We start from the raw sequence: 18,070 nt of genomic DNA on the forward strand, positions 1-18,070 counted from the left end.
TCTTAGCGTCTGCCTCTGAATCAAACAGCAGCGAGACGGGCTAACTGGCTTCTTTTATAACTGAAGGTGTGTGTGTGCATACGCGCATGATGACCTTGGCCCGCTGCCAAAGTTATATACAGCAGTAAAGAGGTGATCTGGCCATGATGCTTTAAAGATGTAAATATGTCATTAAAAACTGCAGCACATCTCTCTGTTTCAGTGAGGCAGAGTCAAGTGTTGAATGTCATGTTGTGTATTGTTTGATGTATACTATGTGTTGTATTTTGTGTGTATTATTGCGTGTACTCACTGATCTCCAGCTGTCTCTGGATGCGGTCCTTGCAGCGGTCACGGTACTTGGACTGCGTGGTGTTGTACTCAGTCATCACCTCCACAAACTTACGTGACAGCGTCGAGTGCTGCAGGACGACGCGGAGTCAAGAAAGGGACGGACGGCGAGATAAAGAGACGGAGAGAGGAGAAAGAAGAGGTTCAGTTTTGTTGTTATAAATGCAAACCGGTCGCTTAAATTACAAATCCCAGTACTTCTGCTTCATGTCGCATGTCCTTGTTTCCAGGGTAACAACACGTAACATTAGTAAATTAATTGTTAATTGTCACCGGGCATGTTTTCGTTGCACGATATTTGGCAAAGCATTGCACCAAACTTGATCTACTTTGCTGTTTTTGTGCAGGTTAACATGAGACAAGCAAATCAATGGACACACTGTAGTAAAACTTGAGGTTATAAAATACACAATTAACCATATAAGGATTTAATAAAAAGAAAAAAAAATATTTCATCGTGAAAGAATCTCAAATTATCAAATATATTTTTCTGCTTTTTCCCTTCACATCTAAAGTCTTCAATTTAAAGGATGCTTAAGAAAAAAATCCAAATGAAGTGAATGAGAAAAATTAGCCTAGTACTCGTAATGCAGAATTTGAAAGTGTGATTCTTGTTATTATTGGTAGAAATGTATCACTGACTACTGTTGGCTTAAATGTTTTATTTAATTATGTGTAAATGGATGTGCAGGGGGGGTTGATGGGACTAGTTTTGTAAGGTGTTGATGCTGCTGTTCTCCTCTCTTGCACCAGGAGGCAGCAGGGAGCAACATGCTAGGAGGAGAGGGGAGGCAGCAGCCAATCACAGAGCAGAATACTGCAGGGTCACATCAGAGCAATCAGACGAGAGGCAGAGAGTTTATCTGCTCTTCTATTTTTATATATATAATGTTGCAGTAAAAATACAAATACAGCAGTTTAAAAAAATATATTCTGCAGTTAAAAATTAATAAGATATTTGAAAAAAATGCCAAGAAATCATCTTTAATTTGACTTTTCATCATTACACGTCAAGTCCAGCTTTTTTTTGTGCTTACTGGAGCTACTCTCTGTGTGGGATGCGTTTGAGGCTCTCCGGGCGTTTGAGTTCTGTCTGCTGTAAAAAGTGAGTCAGCATGTTTGATGTGATACATGATATTGAGATTACATGTAAGTTTGATTTTGTCAAGGTCCAAATGAAATGTTTTTATAGGACAAGTAAGACAAAGAAAGCTCAAAAACTTCAAATCGGCTCCTATGACTCTCACTAGGGCTGGCAATCTTTGAGCGTCTCATGATTTGATCGAGAATCAGTTTTCTATTCAAACGATTCTGGAGTCATGATTCAAGATTCAAAGTCTATTTTTGAATTAGTACAGAATTCAGGATCTACTCCGGTCTTCTGTGAGACTGGATGAATTTCTTGCTGCTCTATTTGGCATTCTACTGAATTAAAGAGCTAGCATTAGCGCTTGAAAAAAAATAGAGTTATGAATCTATTTAAAATCTCAGAAGATGAATCTGGATTTTTAAAGAGAAAGGTCATTGGGAGCTGAACAGTGTGCAGATATTTCTCTTTTTTCTTCATTTTTTTTAACCAAATCATAATCTTACTGAAAGTGAAAAAACAGACTGTGACAGGCGTTGTAGTAAATCTAAAAACAGAAGTATGCCCTCTGTCTTTCTTAGACGGTCTCACCTGTGTCTTGCGGATCCTGAGGTCCGCTGATGATCTGTTGAGACCCTCCTCCTGCTCGATGCTCTGCTCGATTGCTGCAGGAAGACAAACACACTCACAGGTCAAGATCGAACAGGAAAACAGCCGCCTCACTTTAATGACTTTTACCATGATGATCAAAAATATAAGCCACGTGTACCACAGCAAATGAAGCCCGTGCTGCATTCACTGTCAGTCAGATACTCTGTATTTGTTAATGTCTCAAATGATCTGTACTTATATTAAACAGGCAGTGGGTGTGACATAACAAGGAATGGATCTTAATCTGCTTCTTTTCAAGTTGTTCACTTCACTAAAAAGTGGGAAAGTACTCATCAGAATCTGGATTTTGCATCATTTTATTAAAGTGGAAGTTGTGTTTCAAAAGTGATGAGCTTAACTTGGCTGCACTTCATAAGGTTTATTGACGGACAGTTTACCGCTGCTTTCTTTAAATGTCTGATTTTGACATACTGATGGAGAAAAAACTGTAAAAAAAAAAAAAGTAACACCACCAGCATGGTACTTGCTAAGCATTCTGGGATAGCTTCTGGGAAAGACAACAAGTGGTGGAGCGAGGCGGAAACGTCTCTATGAAGTGTAGCTTAGCCACAGCGTTAATACTTTGATCGGTCAAAGGTGACATCACAGCCTGTTTCACTGCTGCAGGCTGAAGAAATCTACTGGAGCTGTTCTAAAACTATTTGTACTTATTTGTCATTAAAGAAGTTTCTTAAAGAATAAAATAGAAGAATTACCCTTCAACATTTGACTGAGCTGTGAGGATGTGAAAGCGTCGTCATATTTGGTTCTGTGAGAAAAACCCACAGCTCGGAATTATTTGATAATCGTCCTCTTTCACAGCTCAGTGTTTAACCTGCAGCCTGCCCACCTCCGTCTCAGAGGAAACAACACTTCTCCTCCCCCTCCTCTTCCGCCATCAGCATCACCTCATCACTCAGACTTTATTATTCAACCAGGGAGACACAGTTTAATAAAGTGTGAGGATATTCTTGTCTGCAGACACCTACAGAGCCAAGAGGAACGCTCAGAGTCAGCAGGATGAGGGCGACGCATTGGTCCAAACAGAGTTTACCCACAAAAGCTCTTCCTCTAGCGCCCCCCACAGGAAACACGCCTCCATAAGATACACTGCAGTTTATTTTGACATAAAACTAAAAACTTCAATGCAATGATTGACAGCTCTTTTGATGAATGCGGCTCCTCTGGTACCTTAATCAGCACAGGGGGTATTTTGGCTTCATCTGTGTACAACGGGGAGGAGGTTCAGGCATGTTGTCCATATTTATATATACAGTCTATGGTTCCTGGCTAAGAGCTGTTCAAAAGTATCAGATCATTGAAGTACTTCACATTACTGGAGGTCAAGTCCTGTGAGGTCAGACTGACTCAGATCTGTGAGAGACATACAGACTTAAAATAATCACAGCTGATCATTTACTCATCAGCTGGACCAGTGTGTGTGTGTGTGTGTGTGTGTGTGTGTGTGTGTGTGTGTGTGTGTGTGTGTGTGTGTGTGTGTGTGTGTGTTTGGACGCCATGGTATCCGGCTGTAGGTCTGTTCTGGTGTCATGTGACACTTTTATTTCTTTTTTTTTTCTCCAGAAAGTGATAAGACAAAATCAAACACTTATATAATAATTTCCGTCCAGTGTGTGTGCGTGTGTGTGTGTGTGTGTGTGTGTGTGTGTGTGTGTGTGTGTGCGTGTGAGTGAGTGTGTGTGTGTGTTTCCTGGCTCTTTGCCCAGCTGCTCTCTGCTGGATCCATGATGACTCAGCAATATTTCGCAGCACTGATGGTGTGTGTGTGTGTGTGTGTGTGTGTGTTTGCTCTATTTGTGTGTATTTCTATGTGACAGTGAGATAAAAAACTGGGTGAGTAAGCAACAGATTGTGTGTTCAAGTGTGTTTGTGTGTGCGTGAGGACATCTTTAGCATCCCCAGTTTCTAACCCAAAGTGATGTTTTTTTTCTTACATAACAATAAAATAATAAGACAAGAGACTTTCAGAGACTTAAAAGTTAAATATACATATATTAAATAATTTATGGTTCAGAAGGAATGCTTGACTCACTCCTGTTATGATTCAGTTTCTCTCTGAGCTCCAGTAAGACCTCTGCTGTGTGGGTCCACCTTCCCTCGATGTAGAGAGCATGTCCTTTTGTTTTTTGTGTGCCAATATTTTTTGCTTTATCCCGTACTTACCAGATGTAAACAAAGTGTCTCAGATGAAACAACTAACAAACAAGTCAATGCTTTTTGCTGTTTGATTTAAGCTGGGGTGTAACACTTTTGTAGACATATCACCCAACAATGGAATTGTCCAGCTGTGTGCATAAACTTCCATGAAAGTCTTCAACATCGAAGTTTTTTGTGAGTCAAAAATCAGACTCCTTCTTAGAGTCCTGAGTCAAATCTGAACTCTGAGACATTAAAAAGCCATACTTTTAAATTCAGTGCAACCTTAAGATCCCCAGAACAAGTGAGGTGCAAGTTTACAATTTCAAAGATCAAGTTCAGACTAAAATGAACAAGCTTACTTTCATTTATTGTTTTGTTTCTTTTAGCTGCATCAAGATACTCCCCCCCCCAGTTGAGCCTTCTTTGTTTCCATCCTCATCATTCACTAGCAGATATTTCCCCAGACTGTCAAGATGCTTCAACGTGATATCTCGTTTAAAATTCGTTGCTTATGAGACTGACATACGGACCCGTTTTTTCAGACCCAGCTGGCACAGTTTTCATTAAAAATGTAAGATTTATCCTGGAATCTGTTCTTATCTGTCCATAAAACTAGTCTAAACATAAAACCGTAACTTTCTATAACTTAAATGTTCATAAGAACTTGCTTCAGCAGTACCAGTAGCTGCTTCGTCCTAATTGCTAGCAGCATTCACCATGCTAAACACAAACCGGGTAGTGCATATCCGACTTTGGCTGCCTTAAAACACAGAGCCCGTCAGACCACACTTTGTAACGCTGAGTGGTCATTAACTGTCTCCAGAGTGAACTTCATTCACCTTCTTGTTCACGAGTTGGAAACTCATTAGTTCACTTCAACAAAAAACTACAATTACTTTCTATGAACACGCCCTTAAACATTATATTTCATGACCAGTCCAGATCATTATGTTTCTAAATCCACAAAGAAATCAGAGAGAAAAAACACTCCCCGTTAAAATGATCCTATTTTTAACTTCTTGTCAGAATCAAAGTATTCCAGTGATAGTAGTCTGCTCATCCATTGGGACACTGCAAACACAAGCTACTAACAGCTAAATCGACACAGTTAGCAGTGCTAATTAGGATGAAAATTATAAACAAATATAGACTAAAAAGAATATGTGGCCCAAAGCGCACTTTGCTTACACAGTCACATTACAGTTCTTGTTTATATCCCCAAAGCTTCATCAGAGTGAGAATTGTGTAAGTATGAATTTATATCATGTTTCATCTTTAGAAAAAATCTATCCTGACGTGTTATTTTTAGTAATATATCTCATGTTACCTGCAGCCTATTGGAGCAGAGCTCAGCTGCCTGGTCTGAACACTTTTGAAGAACATGAACCTGCTGATGGCCATGTGGGCAGAGCCTGTCTCTCTCTCGCACCCTCCCCTTCCTAACCCCTTCCCCCAGGGGCGAGACATCAACAGTGGGAAACATGCTGCAGTGTGTGTGTGTGTGTGTGTGTGAGTGAGAAAGAGAGAGACACAGGACAATAACAATCGGGCCTTGTGGGGTTTCCAATTATAGCTTTATCTTGAGCATCAACGCTATTCTGAGACTGCATATGTACAGTCTGTGTATGTATATATGTATGGGTGTGTGTGTGTGTGTGTGTGCACAGGCTTTTGTGTGTGTGTGTAGTCCAACCTCTGGCTGTTCACATTAAAGCAGCGATGTCCTTGAACCTTCAGCATGAACCAATAATGCTGCACCCACTGTGTGTATTCGTGTGTGTGTGTGTGTGTGGGTGTGTGTGTGTGTGTGTGTGTGTGTGTCTGCATTTTCAGTAGCTTTAAGCTCATTGGCCTGCGTCTGCATGTGTGTATAAAGTGTGTGTCTGCGAACAAGTGTGCGTGCGTGAAACTGTCTTAACGATTACAGCTTGATAAATCATGGCCCGTGTTTCCGAATGTTTTTCTCCTTCTTCTGCTGAAGGTCAATGGTCGCTGTCATCCTGACCAAAGACTACCGTAAACCTTCTAATAAAGGTGCACCGTAAAGCTGCCAATAAAACAGTGTTACAGTAAGCTATCTAATAAAACACTCTTTTTTTAAAAATGTCATTGTCCCTAATAAAGGCTTGGCTGCTTCACCTGCACTTCAAGGTCTCACAACACATCCCTTTTCAATATTTCCTGCCAATGTTTCTTAATTTAAAGCCTCAGCACTCTCAAAAGGACTCCAGAAGGTGAGAATCATGGGACGGGTGGGGTCTTAGTACTCAACTCAGCTACTGTGCTGCCTAAGGCTTTAACAGGTCTTCCGTTGGAACTAAGACCCAGCAGGTTTGGGTCCAGGATCGAGCCATGTTGAGATGATTTAAATCCTCTTTATCAGATAACTCAGATCTTATTGGAGTCATCTATGTGTCTATATGTCATCTAAGTCAAAGTAAGGTATGGAGTTTCATATACGTTTGGTGCTTAGACAAATGATTTTCACCCTGTATATGTTTCTTTTAGTTAACATCATGAGGAAAGACACCATTAATGTTTATCACTATGCTATCAATTATACTCATCATTGAAGCCAAATGAAACCAATCAGAATACTAAACTGAAAGCATACCATTCATAAGAGCAGTCGAACCCGTTTGGGTGAAAACAACACCTGAGAATGTATCGGCGGTAGATTAGAAAACACTGGTAGCCGTGAGATTAAACGTGATTGCGAAGCTTTTTGTACTTCAAACTATTTTAAAAACACAATTTAGTATCGGGTTTTCATTTACAAAGGACAAAGGAGGGTAAAAGAAGAGCTGTGTGTGTTTGGATTGAAACTAGAGAGGATTGGAAGTGGTAAATTGTGGGACCGCTGTCATGTTCCTGCTAGCTTTAAGGCAGCGATTGCTCCGTGACAGAAGAGAACAGATTCTTCACACATTCATTCACTAATGTATTAGTTAAAAATAAAGATCCCTCTCGGGTAACACGGTTAATAATTACTCTGATGACTCGTTTGAGCAGTTTGAGGGAGAGAGATTGAACAGACACTCACGTACACGGTTAATTTTATACCGTTATGATGCCGATCTCTGTTCAGAAATGTCATATTTTAAATGTTTACATCACTGGTCATCAGATTTAGGCTCATACTTGCCGTTTTAAAGTACGGTTTTCGTTTTTTTTAAGACTTTAAATCGGTAATGACCCCAACTTGTCCATTAACTTAAATGATTTCACCCAGAAAGGGGCGGGGCCGGCATCGTTTGGGCAAAGTACCCGGATGCGTTGCTCTCAAAGTTTATGTTTCTTAACTCAGACAGAACTTGAGCCATTGTGTTTTGCCCCTAAAACATATAACCACCCTAGATGGCATCAGTGTGACATCCAGCACCACTGTTATTAATCTTGAGGGTTCTATTTAATCAGGACATGTCCCTCAACCCCCACATAAAACACAGGTCAAGGTCATTCCTTTTTTTTCCCACATTTGCTATATTGCAAGAATCAGGCACATCCTGTCTCAAAATGATGCAGAAAAACTAGTCCGTGCATTTGTTACTCTTTGGTTGGATTATTGTAATTCCCTGTTATCAGGCTTCTCTAAGTCTCTAAAGACTCTTAAGCTGGTCCCAAATGTTACAGCACGTCTACTGACAAGGACCCGGAAAAGAGTTCCTATCTCACCTATATTAGTAGAATTCCTTTTCACCTAAAGAGCTTTTCATAAATACTGTACCTAAATGAATGTACCAGAATGCACGTCTGCTTTTGGTATACCTGAAGTCTCTAAAAGTAGTATGGGAGGCAGAGCCTGCAGTTATCACGCGTCTCTCCTGTGAAATCATCTTTCATTCAGGTTTCTGGGAACCAGACACTTTCTCTATTTTGATCTGTGGCTTAGTTCGTAGAGTCGGTCATCTCCTGACCCGAAGGTCGGGGGTTCGATCCCCAGCTCCTGCAGCCACATGTCCCATGTTGCTCCCGCTGCTTCATAGGTGGAATATGAATGTGTATGAATGAGGGTTACAACTGGACTGGTTGAGATCTTCAAGATCTTCATCAACCAGTCCAGTTGCCTTTGGATCAAGCTTTGAATTTACGACGACCTGGATGACTGAGAACCTACACAGACATCTTTACACAGCAGCCTCTACCACCAGGGTGTGAATGTGTAGGCGTGACCTGCGGTGTAAAAGCGATTTGAGTCGTCAGAAGACTAGAAAAGTGCTATACAAGCTAAAGTCCAATTACCAATTTACCATATTTTTAAGACTAGGCTTATATCTTTCCATTTACAGTTAAAGCTAGCTCAGGCTTGGACCAACCTCCAGTTACGCTGCTCTAGGCTTAGACCGCTTCCTGGGAATTTTTGTTCTCCCTTGTCTTGTAGGTAGGGTTTGAATATTTTGAAGAATGACCAGGTCCTTTTGGATGTTGGAAGGTTTCTCCCAGGACTATTTGGAATTGTCATTTTGGACCTGTGAAATGCCAGCTTCCTGAGCTTTGTTTTCCACGGTTTTGGACACATTTAACTGTGTTACTGACCTGCTGATTGATTATTTATCTATTCCAATGACCATTACAGCAGAGTGCATGTTAAAAGACATTTCTGTATTTGTGCCATTTCAACTATCTCTGCTCGTTTTCAGACACTGCTGGTCCTGACAGCTTCTTGTTCTGATCTATGAATATGCAGTTTAAAGAGTATTCTGCCATAATAAGACTTCAATGCAGAAACTGGGGGAAAAAAACACATTAAAGAGATCTTTAAATGAGGTCTCCAGACTCTTATTAACCAGAAGTCCTGTCTCCATGAATATTCAAAGAGGTATGATGTCAGATTTTGAAGGGACGCTGGCTGCTACAAGTATTAGTCAAGGACTTTTCAAGGTAAGCTTCTCCGCTGTTTAACGTCTTAGAGAACACAAGAAGCGTACAAGCTGGCATGGCTAATGAAAGTGTCCTCGAGCTTTTCAGGTCGTAACTTACTCTCCAGACTCTCCCCAAGGCTCAGACAAGCGAGATTTTCAATTTTCAAACTCGTTCATCATCCTGGAGTCTGACATTTTTCCTGTTGTTTTATTCCATCAATCAGTCAGAGGATGTAGCCTGACTTTACACAGATTTCACTGTTGTAGACACATGTCAGATGTCAGAATAAAATTGTAAGACTTTTTTTAAAGTGGCCGATAAACTGAGTCTGAGCTTTTTTTCCCCCCCAAGATATTTTGAGGCCATTTTTTGCCTTTAGCAGATAAAACAGCTCAAGGGAGACACAAAATGCTGGGAGGAAAGAGTCGGGTATGACATGCAGCAAAGTGCCGAGGTCGGATTTGAACCCACGGCCTCTGCAATACGGACTACGACCTCTGTATATGGCGCACTTGACGTCACCGCAAGGTTATCTGCCGCCCCCTTTTTCTCATCTTGACTATCAGTTAACCATGTTTTAATTCATCCTGAGTTTAAAAAAAATCTTTTCTCTTAATAACCATGAATTCAATAATTGTCAACAACCAATAGGAGCGCTCTTTGCCGAGCAGGAAATGGGAAGATATTAAACATGGAGTGGCTTGCATGCTGCGCTAACATGGCGGTACGCTCTAATCAACCAATGACTTGCTGTGTCTTATTTCAGGGGTTGTGTCCTTCAAACGACCCAGCCTTCATAGACCGCTCAAGCCGAACTGAAAAGAGACGGTCTGGTCTACGGAGGATTCCCTGTTTGCCTCACCAGTATGCCCCGCCCTGTCGCCTAGCAACCCTACAGCTACAATGGAATCAGCTTGTATAAATGACAGCCCATTGAAGGCATGTTGCTGATACCGACTTTGTTTTCTCATTGATATATTTGACTGTTAAAGGAAAGCAGGATGAGATTTATCATCAGTAAACATGACTTACACATGAACAGGATAAGCTCAGGGTGCCAAAATCTACTCATATTTGAAGTTTCTCTCAAGAACTTGACTTTTTTTTCAAAATATTTAGCATTTCTTTAATGAAAAAATCCATGGTTGTTGACAGAATTAAAGAGGTGACCATTGTTAATGAATGTTTAGTGCTGCTAGAGGAGATGTCTGATAGAAACCATCATAACCGTCCTCTGTACATCAGGACGTCTGGTTCAGTTTCAGCTCCCAAGGTAGAAAACAATGGATTTAGTCATCAGGGTGATGCGTTCAGGGACAGTTTGCCATCTCGTCATTCATCATGAAGTGTAAAGTTCAACTCCTCCTGTACCTTTGGTCTCAACTTGTCTTTGCGTGCAGATAAAAAGTCGATTTGTTTGTATAAAATCCGACTCTTTGGCAGAGCTTTGAATCCTGCAGCGACCTCGTCACCTCGTCTGATTCATCACACAGAAACTGTTTCACACCGTCAGCAGGAGCTCATCTGTCTGCTGCCTCGTTTCATCATCTGCGGTTTCTCTTTGTGTGTCAGTGTGTGTGTGTGTGTGTGTGTGTGTTTTCACAGGTAAGTCTAAGAGCATACCTTTTAATTTTGAGCGAACTTTATTGGCTGTCTTCTTGATGTCAGCTGTGAGGTCCTCCAACTCCTGCTTGGTCTCTGCAGAGGGAAATAAACCAGGAACAGTTTGTTAGAATATGACAGGTGTATTACTACTGGAGGCTTTTTATAAAGGAACATTTAATTCCTAACATCTACAGTCTCTCCTTGTTCGCCCTCTCTGATGTCGTAGCAAATCCACCTGAATTCATTTAATTGAATTAAATACATGTCAAATAAACTGAATCAGAGTCAGACTTTATCATTTTAATCACATCTTTAAAAAGATAAATAAAACACCTGTCAGATAATCTTCCCATCACGTTGAACCTTTTCTTGGTTTGCACATTTCTCTAAAAAAAAACAACAATCAGGTAGATCTTTAATGTTTTAGCTAAAACAGCCAACAAGTCTCCTCTGCAGGTCTTCATCAGGGGGGGCGTGGCCTCACCAGCCAATCAGAAGTGATCCCAAATAGAAACCAATCCAGTTTACTCCCAGGTGGTCCTCGCACGCTTGAAATTGTGATATCTATGATATCAGTACGTACAACATCCAAAATATTTTCTTGTTTCTTACATTCTTTAGAGAACTGAGAGTTACTTTTTGTTAGAAACCTGGTGAAAAATAAATAAATAATGGTTTAAATTCTGTGTATGGAGTGAGCTGTAGCACATGATGGATTTGGGACGGCTGTCTGTATTATGTAACATTACTTAATAAATAACATTCTTTAGGTTGAAGCAAAATCAGGACAAATTCACACTAAATGTTAAAATGCTTGGGAGCTCTGATTAACACTGGGCTTTCACCTAATATGCCATTGATGTAGGAATATAGACAAACTTATTGTAACAAAGGCTGTAGTGTTACAATTGTTAATAAATTGTTCTTTGCAAATTAGCATATTCACATATTTTTCTATGTTAATTCATGAAGTTTAAAAGTCATAAAACTAATTGGGGGGTAAAACCGAGCAATCCAACCAAGCTTCAGAACTTTTTAAAAACAGGACACTCATCATTTTTATTTCCATACACTGAGAACACTGGGCTCATTGAAACTCTAATTACAGTATCAGTGAACTGTGGGTTATATAATGAAGACGTGTTTTTATTGTTATTATTAATACAAGAGCCTTGGACTCTGCTCTGAGTCGCTCTCTGTTACAGAAACCGAATCTGGCAGCAAAAAAAGGTCACCAGAGAAGAAGAAGAAAAGGATGTGAAGTGGGTGTTTGATGATGTGTGTGCAGAAACAGTAACATCACATCATGTCAGCCATGTTGGAGGGAAGGGAGGCCTAATGTGTGTGTGTGTCTGCGTGAGTGTGTGTGTGTGTGTGTGTGTGTGATAACTGCAGCAGTGCAGTCAGATTTACGAGCGCTGCAGTGCCATTCAGCCTCCTCTACCTCTGACTCACCCTGTTCGCTCCGTCTGACCGCCTCCCTGCTCTCCTCTCCTCTCTGCTCATTGTGCTAGCTGCTGTTAGCACATGATGCTAAAGCGTTTGAGAGCATTGGACTCTAATGCCCAATAATGAAAGAGGAAACTATAGAACTCTTTCTATTTTATTGTCACTGATTGCTGCCAAGATAATTATCAGGTCTACCTCCAGCAGGACTTTTCTCTCAGTGTGTTTTATGTTTTACAATAATCACAGAAATGGAGGAATAGAATGAAAGGAATGTGAACATCAGAACTTCTAGTGTCAGAAACGCAAATTAAATCAAACACAAAAACAATGTAAAAATCTCTTAATTAAATCTTCTTTTGATGTGTAATTTTCTTTTTATTTTGTATCTTTTTCCATGCTATTTTTTCATGCTTTGTATGTTTTTTCATTCTTTCAGTCAATGAGCTGAAGTCAGGCATCAGCCAATTCATACATGGTAAAGAGTACATTTATATACAATATTTATATTCAATAAAAGGTTGTAATCTAAGAGCATTCGGAGACTCTTGACTGTAGAGAACATAAAATCCTCATGAGGATGGGTCCCGGTTTTTTTTTCTCATACGCATATTACTCCAGTTCATAAATTTTGTATTTAATTGTTTTTCTGATTTCTAATCTTCATCTGAGACAGATGTTAAAGTTCTCATTTTGTGTACTTGTGTTGTCTGGCCTGTACATTGCCCTTAATGTGGATCATTCATTTCTTTAAAACCCGCTGATTGGCTGCAGGTGAAAAAAATTCAGTCTTTTGATTGACACTTCGGACAGCCAATGAGAGGCAGAGGCTAGGAGAAATGAAGGGATCATGTGAGGAGGAGTATCAGCGTGTTTATGGTCGACTGCGGTTTAGAAGGAGAATTACATCTGTATCCCTCCACTCTCACTACAACTCCCATCATGCATTATTCAGGCAGAAACACTGGAATGCATTTTGTGTGCCGGTGTGTTGCAGCGCAGAGCGGCTGACCCAGAAGTGAGGAGGAGGAGGAGGAGGAGGAGAAGAAGAAATGAAGCGACATGTTTTCACCGCGGGGAGGAAGAGGAGTCTGAGTGTCGACTCAGTTTAACATGAAGACTAGTTTGAACGCAACACCGCTCTGATCTGTGTGCAAATATTTCACTCTGATATGACAAAGTCTTCATCACTGCACGCTGCATCTTCATCCCAGATCATTAACAGTTCTTCAGCGATCTCGGCTAGAATTCTAAACACTAAACCTCGTAAATTAAGCTTAATTTTCATCTAAAATGTTTTCAAATATGTCAAAACAGTGCAGGCAAAATATCTGAGTTAAGAATGAAAAAAAATGTAATTCAAGTAATATCAGGAAAGTTTTAGCATCAAAAGTTGCTTGTTGACACATATTTCACAATAAAAGCCTTCAGAGTAGTGGGGATAATACACTTTGAGCTCAGGGGAGGCTATAAACTGATCTTGGATTTGGATTGTGATTAAGTTAATTGGTATAAAACTAAATACTTTTTCAACATTATCTTTTAACTGGATGAAAGAGTTTCATCATTCAGCACGCGTCAAGTTGAGCTACAGCTTTCTCGATCAGGCCGTTAAATTTGGCTATAGTCCTTGTCCCAGTATACAAGCAGCGGTGGAGAATCGATTTATTGGCGTAAATATGTCTGACTCCCCGATGGTCGGTGGTGAAATGTCCCTTTTCAGCTATTAACTGTTGAACCTTCTTATGGTTGTCCTTGGTAACAAGTTAGCAAACGGCTAAGTGGTTGTATGTTGAATGGTGAAATAATGGATAACTTTACCTTTAGGTACATTAAGTACTCTATGCTTTACTTTAGGTACATAAAGTACATACTCTATACTTTACTTTAGGTACATTAAGTACATACTCTATACTTTAGGTACATTAAGTACATACTCTATACTTTAGGTACATTAAGTACATACTCTATGCTTTACTTTAGGTACATTAAGTACTCTATGCTTTACTTTAGGTACATTAAGTACATACTCTATGCTTTACTTTAGGTACATTAAGTACACACTCTATACTTTACTTTAGGTACATTAAGTACATACTCTATACTTTACTTTAGGTACATTAAGTACATACTCTATACTTTAGGTACATAAAGTACATACTCTATACTTTACTTTAGGTACATTAAGTACATACTCTATACTTTAGGTACATTAAGTACATACTCTATACTTTAGGTACATTAAGTACTCTATGCTTTACTTTAGGTACATTAAGTACATACTCTATGCTTTACTTTAGGTACATTAAGTATACACTCTATACTTTACTTTAGGTACATTAAGTACATACTCTGTGCTTTACTTTAGGTACATTAAGTACATACTCTATGCTTGGGGCCCCAGACAATTAGGGGGCCTAAATCAACGGCCAAAAATGTGCTTTCCCCTCCCTAAGGGATTCCCATCTGACAGAACTCATTCTTGTTGCCCTGCTGAACGCTGGTTGGAGGGCCCCCCAACTGGTTTTGGCCAAAGGCCCCAACAGACTCTAGAATAGCCACTGGATGCTGCATACTATCCCTCTAGCTGACGGTGGTATCTGAAGGTGGACATGAACTATAACGGCTATTCGGTGTTGCTGTTCGACTTCTCGGTCAAAGTTTGGTGACGAATTTCATCACAAGAGAGAAGAGGTTCAATCAGGTGTCACTCACATGTTGGCAGATGTTAAATCCTCATCTCCTCGCAGGTTCACTTCAGTTTAAACACTTCAACCAGCAGAGACTTCACGGGCAGCATGCAACCAAAAAGACAACATGGACCAACACAGAAGGGAGGAGGGAAGGATGGAAGGAGAGAAGGAAGGGACTGAGGAGGAAGGAAGGAAAGAAGGGGATGGAAAGGAAGGATGAAAGAAAGAAAGGGCAAAAGTAAGAAAGAAAAGTAAAAGGGAGTGATAGAAGAAAGGGAGGAAGAAGGAGATATATAAGGATGGGCTGTAAAAAGACAGAAAGGTAGGATGGAGGACACAAGGAAGAAGGAAAGTAGAAAAGAGAAAAAAGAAAGGACACAAGGAAAGAAGATAGATGAAGGACAGAATGAGAAAATAATGAGAGAGGAAAGGAGAAATAAAGGAATGAAGAAAGAGGAAGAAAAGTAAATTGGGAATGAGGGAGGGAATTAAGTTGAAAAGAGGTGGAAAGGGAAGAAGGAGGGAGAGAAGAAGGGAAGAGGGAAAAGAATATCACAAAAAAGGATGGAAAATGGACGATGAAGAAGAAAAGTTTCAAAAGGAAAAATAAAGAAGAAGAGGATGGAGAAGAAACAAAAAAAATATCATTGATCATGCATTAACAGAAAACATCAACATGCAACAATGTGAAATCAAATCATGCAGAAAAAAAACACATTCGCAGTGTGAAAAGATGTCAAACAAAGAAACAGACGTGTGTCTCATTCTGTTGTTATGTAACTGAGGTTCTGTGTGAAGACGAGCAGGAAGAAACACACAGATTCAGAGCCAACGGGCGTTCATTAAGGAAGTCCTGGGCTGCCAATATTCAAATCTAATCATTTATAGCAGACAGGAACGAGCTTATATGAGGCAGACAGCAGCAGTCGGCCAAAGAAGAGCAGGTCTGGAGCTGGGATTTTAATAATACAGACCTCCTTCTAATTAGCAAAAAAAAAAAAAACAACCCAACAATCTTACTGTCTTAATGTGTTCAGGGAAGTTCTGGAACAAACACAAACATCTCTTCAAACATGCTATACCACAAAGTAATAAACTAGAGGCTAGACATTGTTACTTTTACTTACTTGATTTCCCCTCATGTCCATGCTGGCTTTCATTACATTTTCCTCAAACCTTATTGAATACTGCTTCAATATATCAACATTTCTTTACATTTAGGTGACGGCTGCATGTCTTTCACTTCACCAAGCGCACAAAGAACTGTCTTTTCCACGTGTAGTTCGCAGATATGTGGAGTCATGAAAAGTGTTATTTTAAACTGAAAGAGCCCTCATGTACTTGATGATTTCCACAGTAAGTACTCATGCACTTATACCAGGAACACACCTCAAAGCCTGCGAGTCTGTGAGTGTGGAGAAGAGAGACCCAGAGAATATCTGACTCACTATTTTAACCAACAGAGAGGAGCTAGTGCAAGCTGCCATCAGAGGGGGGAAGGGGGGGGTTCACTAAGAATAGATCGCGGTTGCTATTAGCTCCATGACTTGCACATAAATTGCGATCAGGTTTTTACAAATGTGAAACTTTTGTTTATATTGAAGCTTCCTCTCTGTATTTAGCCCGAGAGAGTGGCTTGTCCAGATAAAAAACATACTCTGGCGCAGTTACCGCCAACGCTCAGCAGGTTGTAATTTTTGACTCTTACTGCGTGTGACCATTAACTCTGGTTTTCATGAATTTGAGTTTTTTTTTCATGATAAGCAGGCTCTATCTACCCTTTATCCAAATATGGTCGCTTCCAGCTAAAATTAAAATGAACATGGTAAAAACAAAGTGTTAAGCTGGTTGTAAAACGTTAGTCCTATTGATCGTAATAGTATGATAAAACTAAAGTATCAGCGTATTAGCATTCTGATAACCTTGAACTGCATCAATCAGATATAAAGGGATATGAATCTGCGAGGAGTGGTTTCTTAAAGTGACAGGACGTGTCGTTATCTGCCCAGCAACAAGCTAAAGGCTTCCTTGTTTAAAGTCTCAAAATGAAACCTCGAGGTCTCTCTGGCTGCTGATCGGACGATAAACCCGATGGCCATACTTGTTCGGAGATAACCTCAGAGGATGACTATGAACAGGGTGCAGGATTTTGTGCCCCACCCCTGGACAAAAAAAAAATGTTTTTTCATCCAGACTTTGTTTTACAGTGTAGTGTTTGTGACAGCACAGACTTGGCTCTGGGCTTCAGCGGTGACATTGAGTCAGTGCTGCTGAGTCACAGTGAGCAGGGTCACGGTGAACACAGCTCTCTATCTTTATCTGACGATTTGATTTTCACTGATGTGTCAGGGGGAGGTGGGCTGGGGTTAAGGAAGTAGAAGAAGGAAGGAAGGAAGGAGGGAGGCAAGGAAAGGAGCAAGGAAAAGAAGGAAAAAAAGGGAAGTAAGGAAGGAGAAAGGAAAAGAAGGAGGGAAGGAAGGCAGCAGGGAGAAGAGAAAGGAGTGAAAAAACGGAAGAAGTGAGGGCAGGCCTTCTGTGTATTTACTGTGGGTGGCTTTGAAGAGAGTGATGTGGCCCCATTAATCATTTAGACCTCCAAATGTGTAACAGTGAAGGGTGGATTTTTAAAGAAAGGAAATTAAAGACTTATCTTACTATCTATCTGGATTTTTTGATCCAGCAGATGTCGCCCTTGAGCACCAGTATGAAACCAAAACAACTCGCGCTGCATTGTTGTGTTAGCATGCTAATGCTAGCGATCTTTATTATGCTGGTATCTTCACACTGCATGTAAATTTACCTGAAATGAGCGTGATCTAGAAACACAGTTAAGCAGTGAGTACAGTATGTTATTCTTCTTTTCTCTAGTCCCTCAATTAAACAACTTTTATACGCGAGGGGAGGAGTCAGCCGGCTGTCCTGGCGATGTAAACAAACTGAAGATAGGACTCAGAAAACTAGGAAAACATCACAGACAGTGGGAGTTATTTTCAGAGGATATACTTCATTTATATTAGATTTAAGTGTGAAAAATCACATATAAAGCCTTTAAAAGTTTACTGCAGTGAGTTAGAGTTGTTGTTTTTTCCAGCCCTTTTCCATGTTTATCTGATCGTTCTTCTTTTTGCTGATGTCAGTGTGCAGAGATTTCAGATATTAACTCTATTGGTGTTGGATTCTTGTCACCGACAGAACGTTTTAACGCAACATGATCAGACCTGGAATATAGAGCATC

At 40.2% G+C, this 18,070-nt stretch overlaps 1 protein-coding gene across 1 annotated transcript in view; it reads right to left on the bottom strand.

The window, feature by feature from the left end:
- Positions 1-18,070, bottom strand: part of stx1b (syntaxin 1B) — a 62,380-nt gene that overhangs the window by 15,004 nt on the left and 29,306 nt on the right. The window contains exons 4-6 of the mRNA XM_065964825.1: positions 10,715-10,789; positions 2,009-2,082; positions 293-401 (exon numbers count right to left, since the gene is read on the bottom strand). Of these exons, the coding sequence (XP_065820897.1) occupies positions 293-401; positions 2,009-2,082; positions 10,715-10,789 (258 nt within the window). The remainder of the gene's footprint in view (positions 1-292; positions 402-2,008; positions 2,083-10,714; positions 10,790-18,070) is intronic.

The sequence above is a fragment of the Labrus bergylta genome, chromosome 16 (genome assembly GCF_963930695.1).
Source record: "Labrus bergylta chromosome 16, fLabBer1.1, whole genome shotgun sequence".
NCBI classification, from domain to species: Eukaryota; Metazoa; Chordata; class Actinopteri; order Labriformes; family Labridae; genus Labrus; species Labrus bergylta.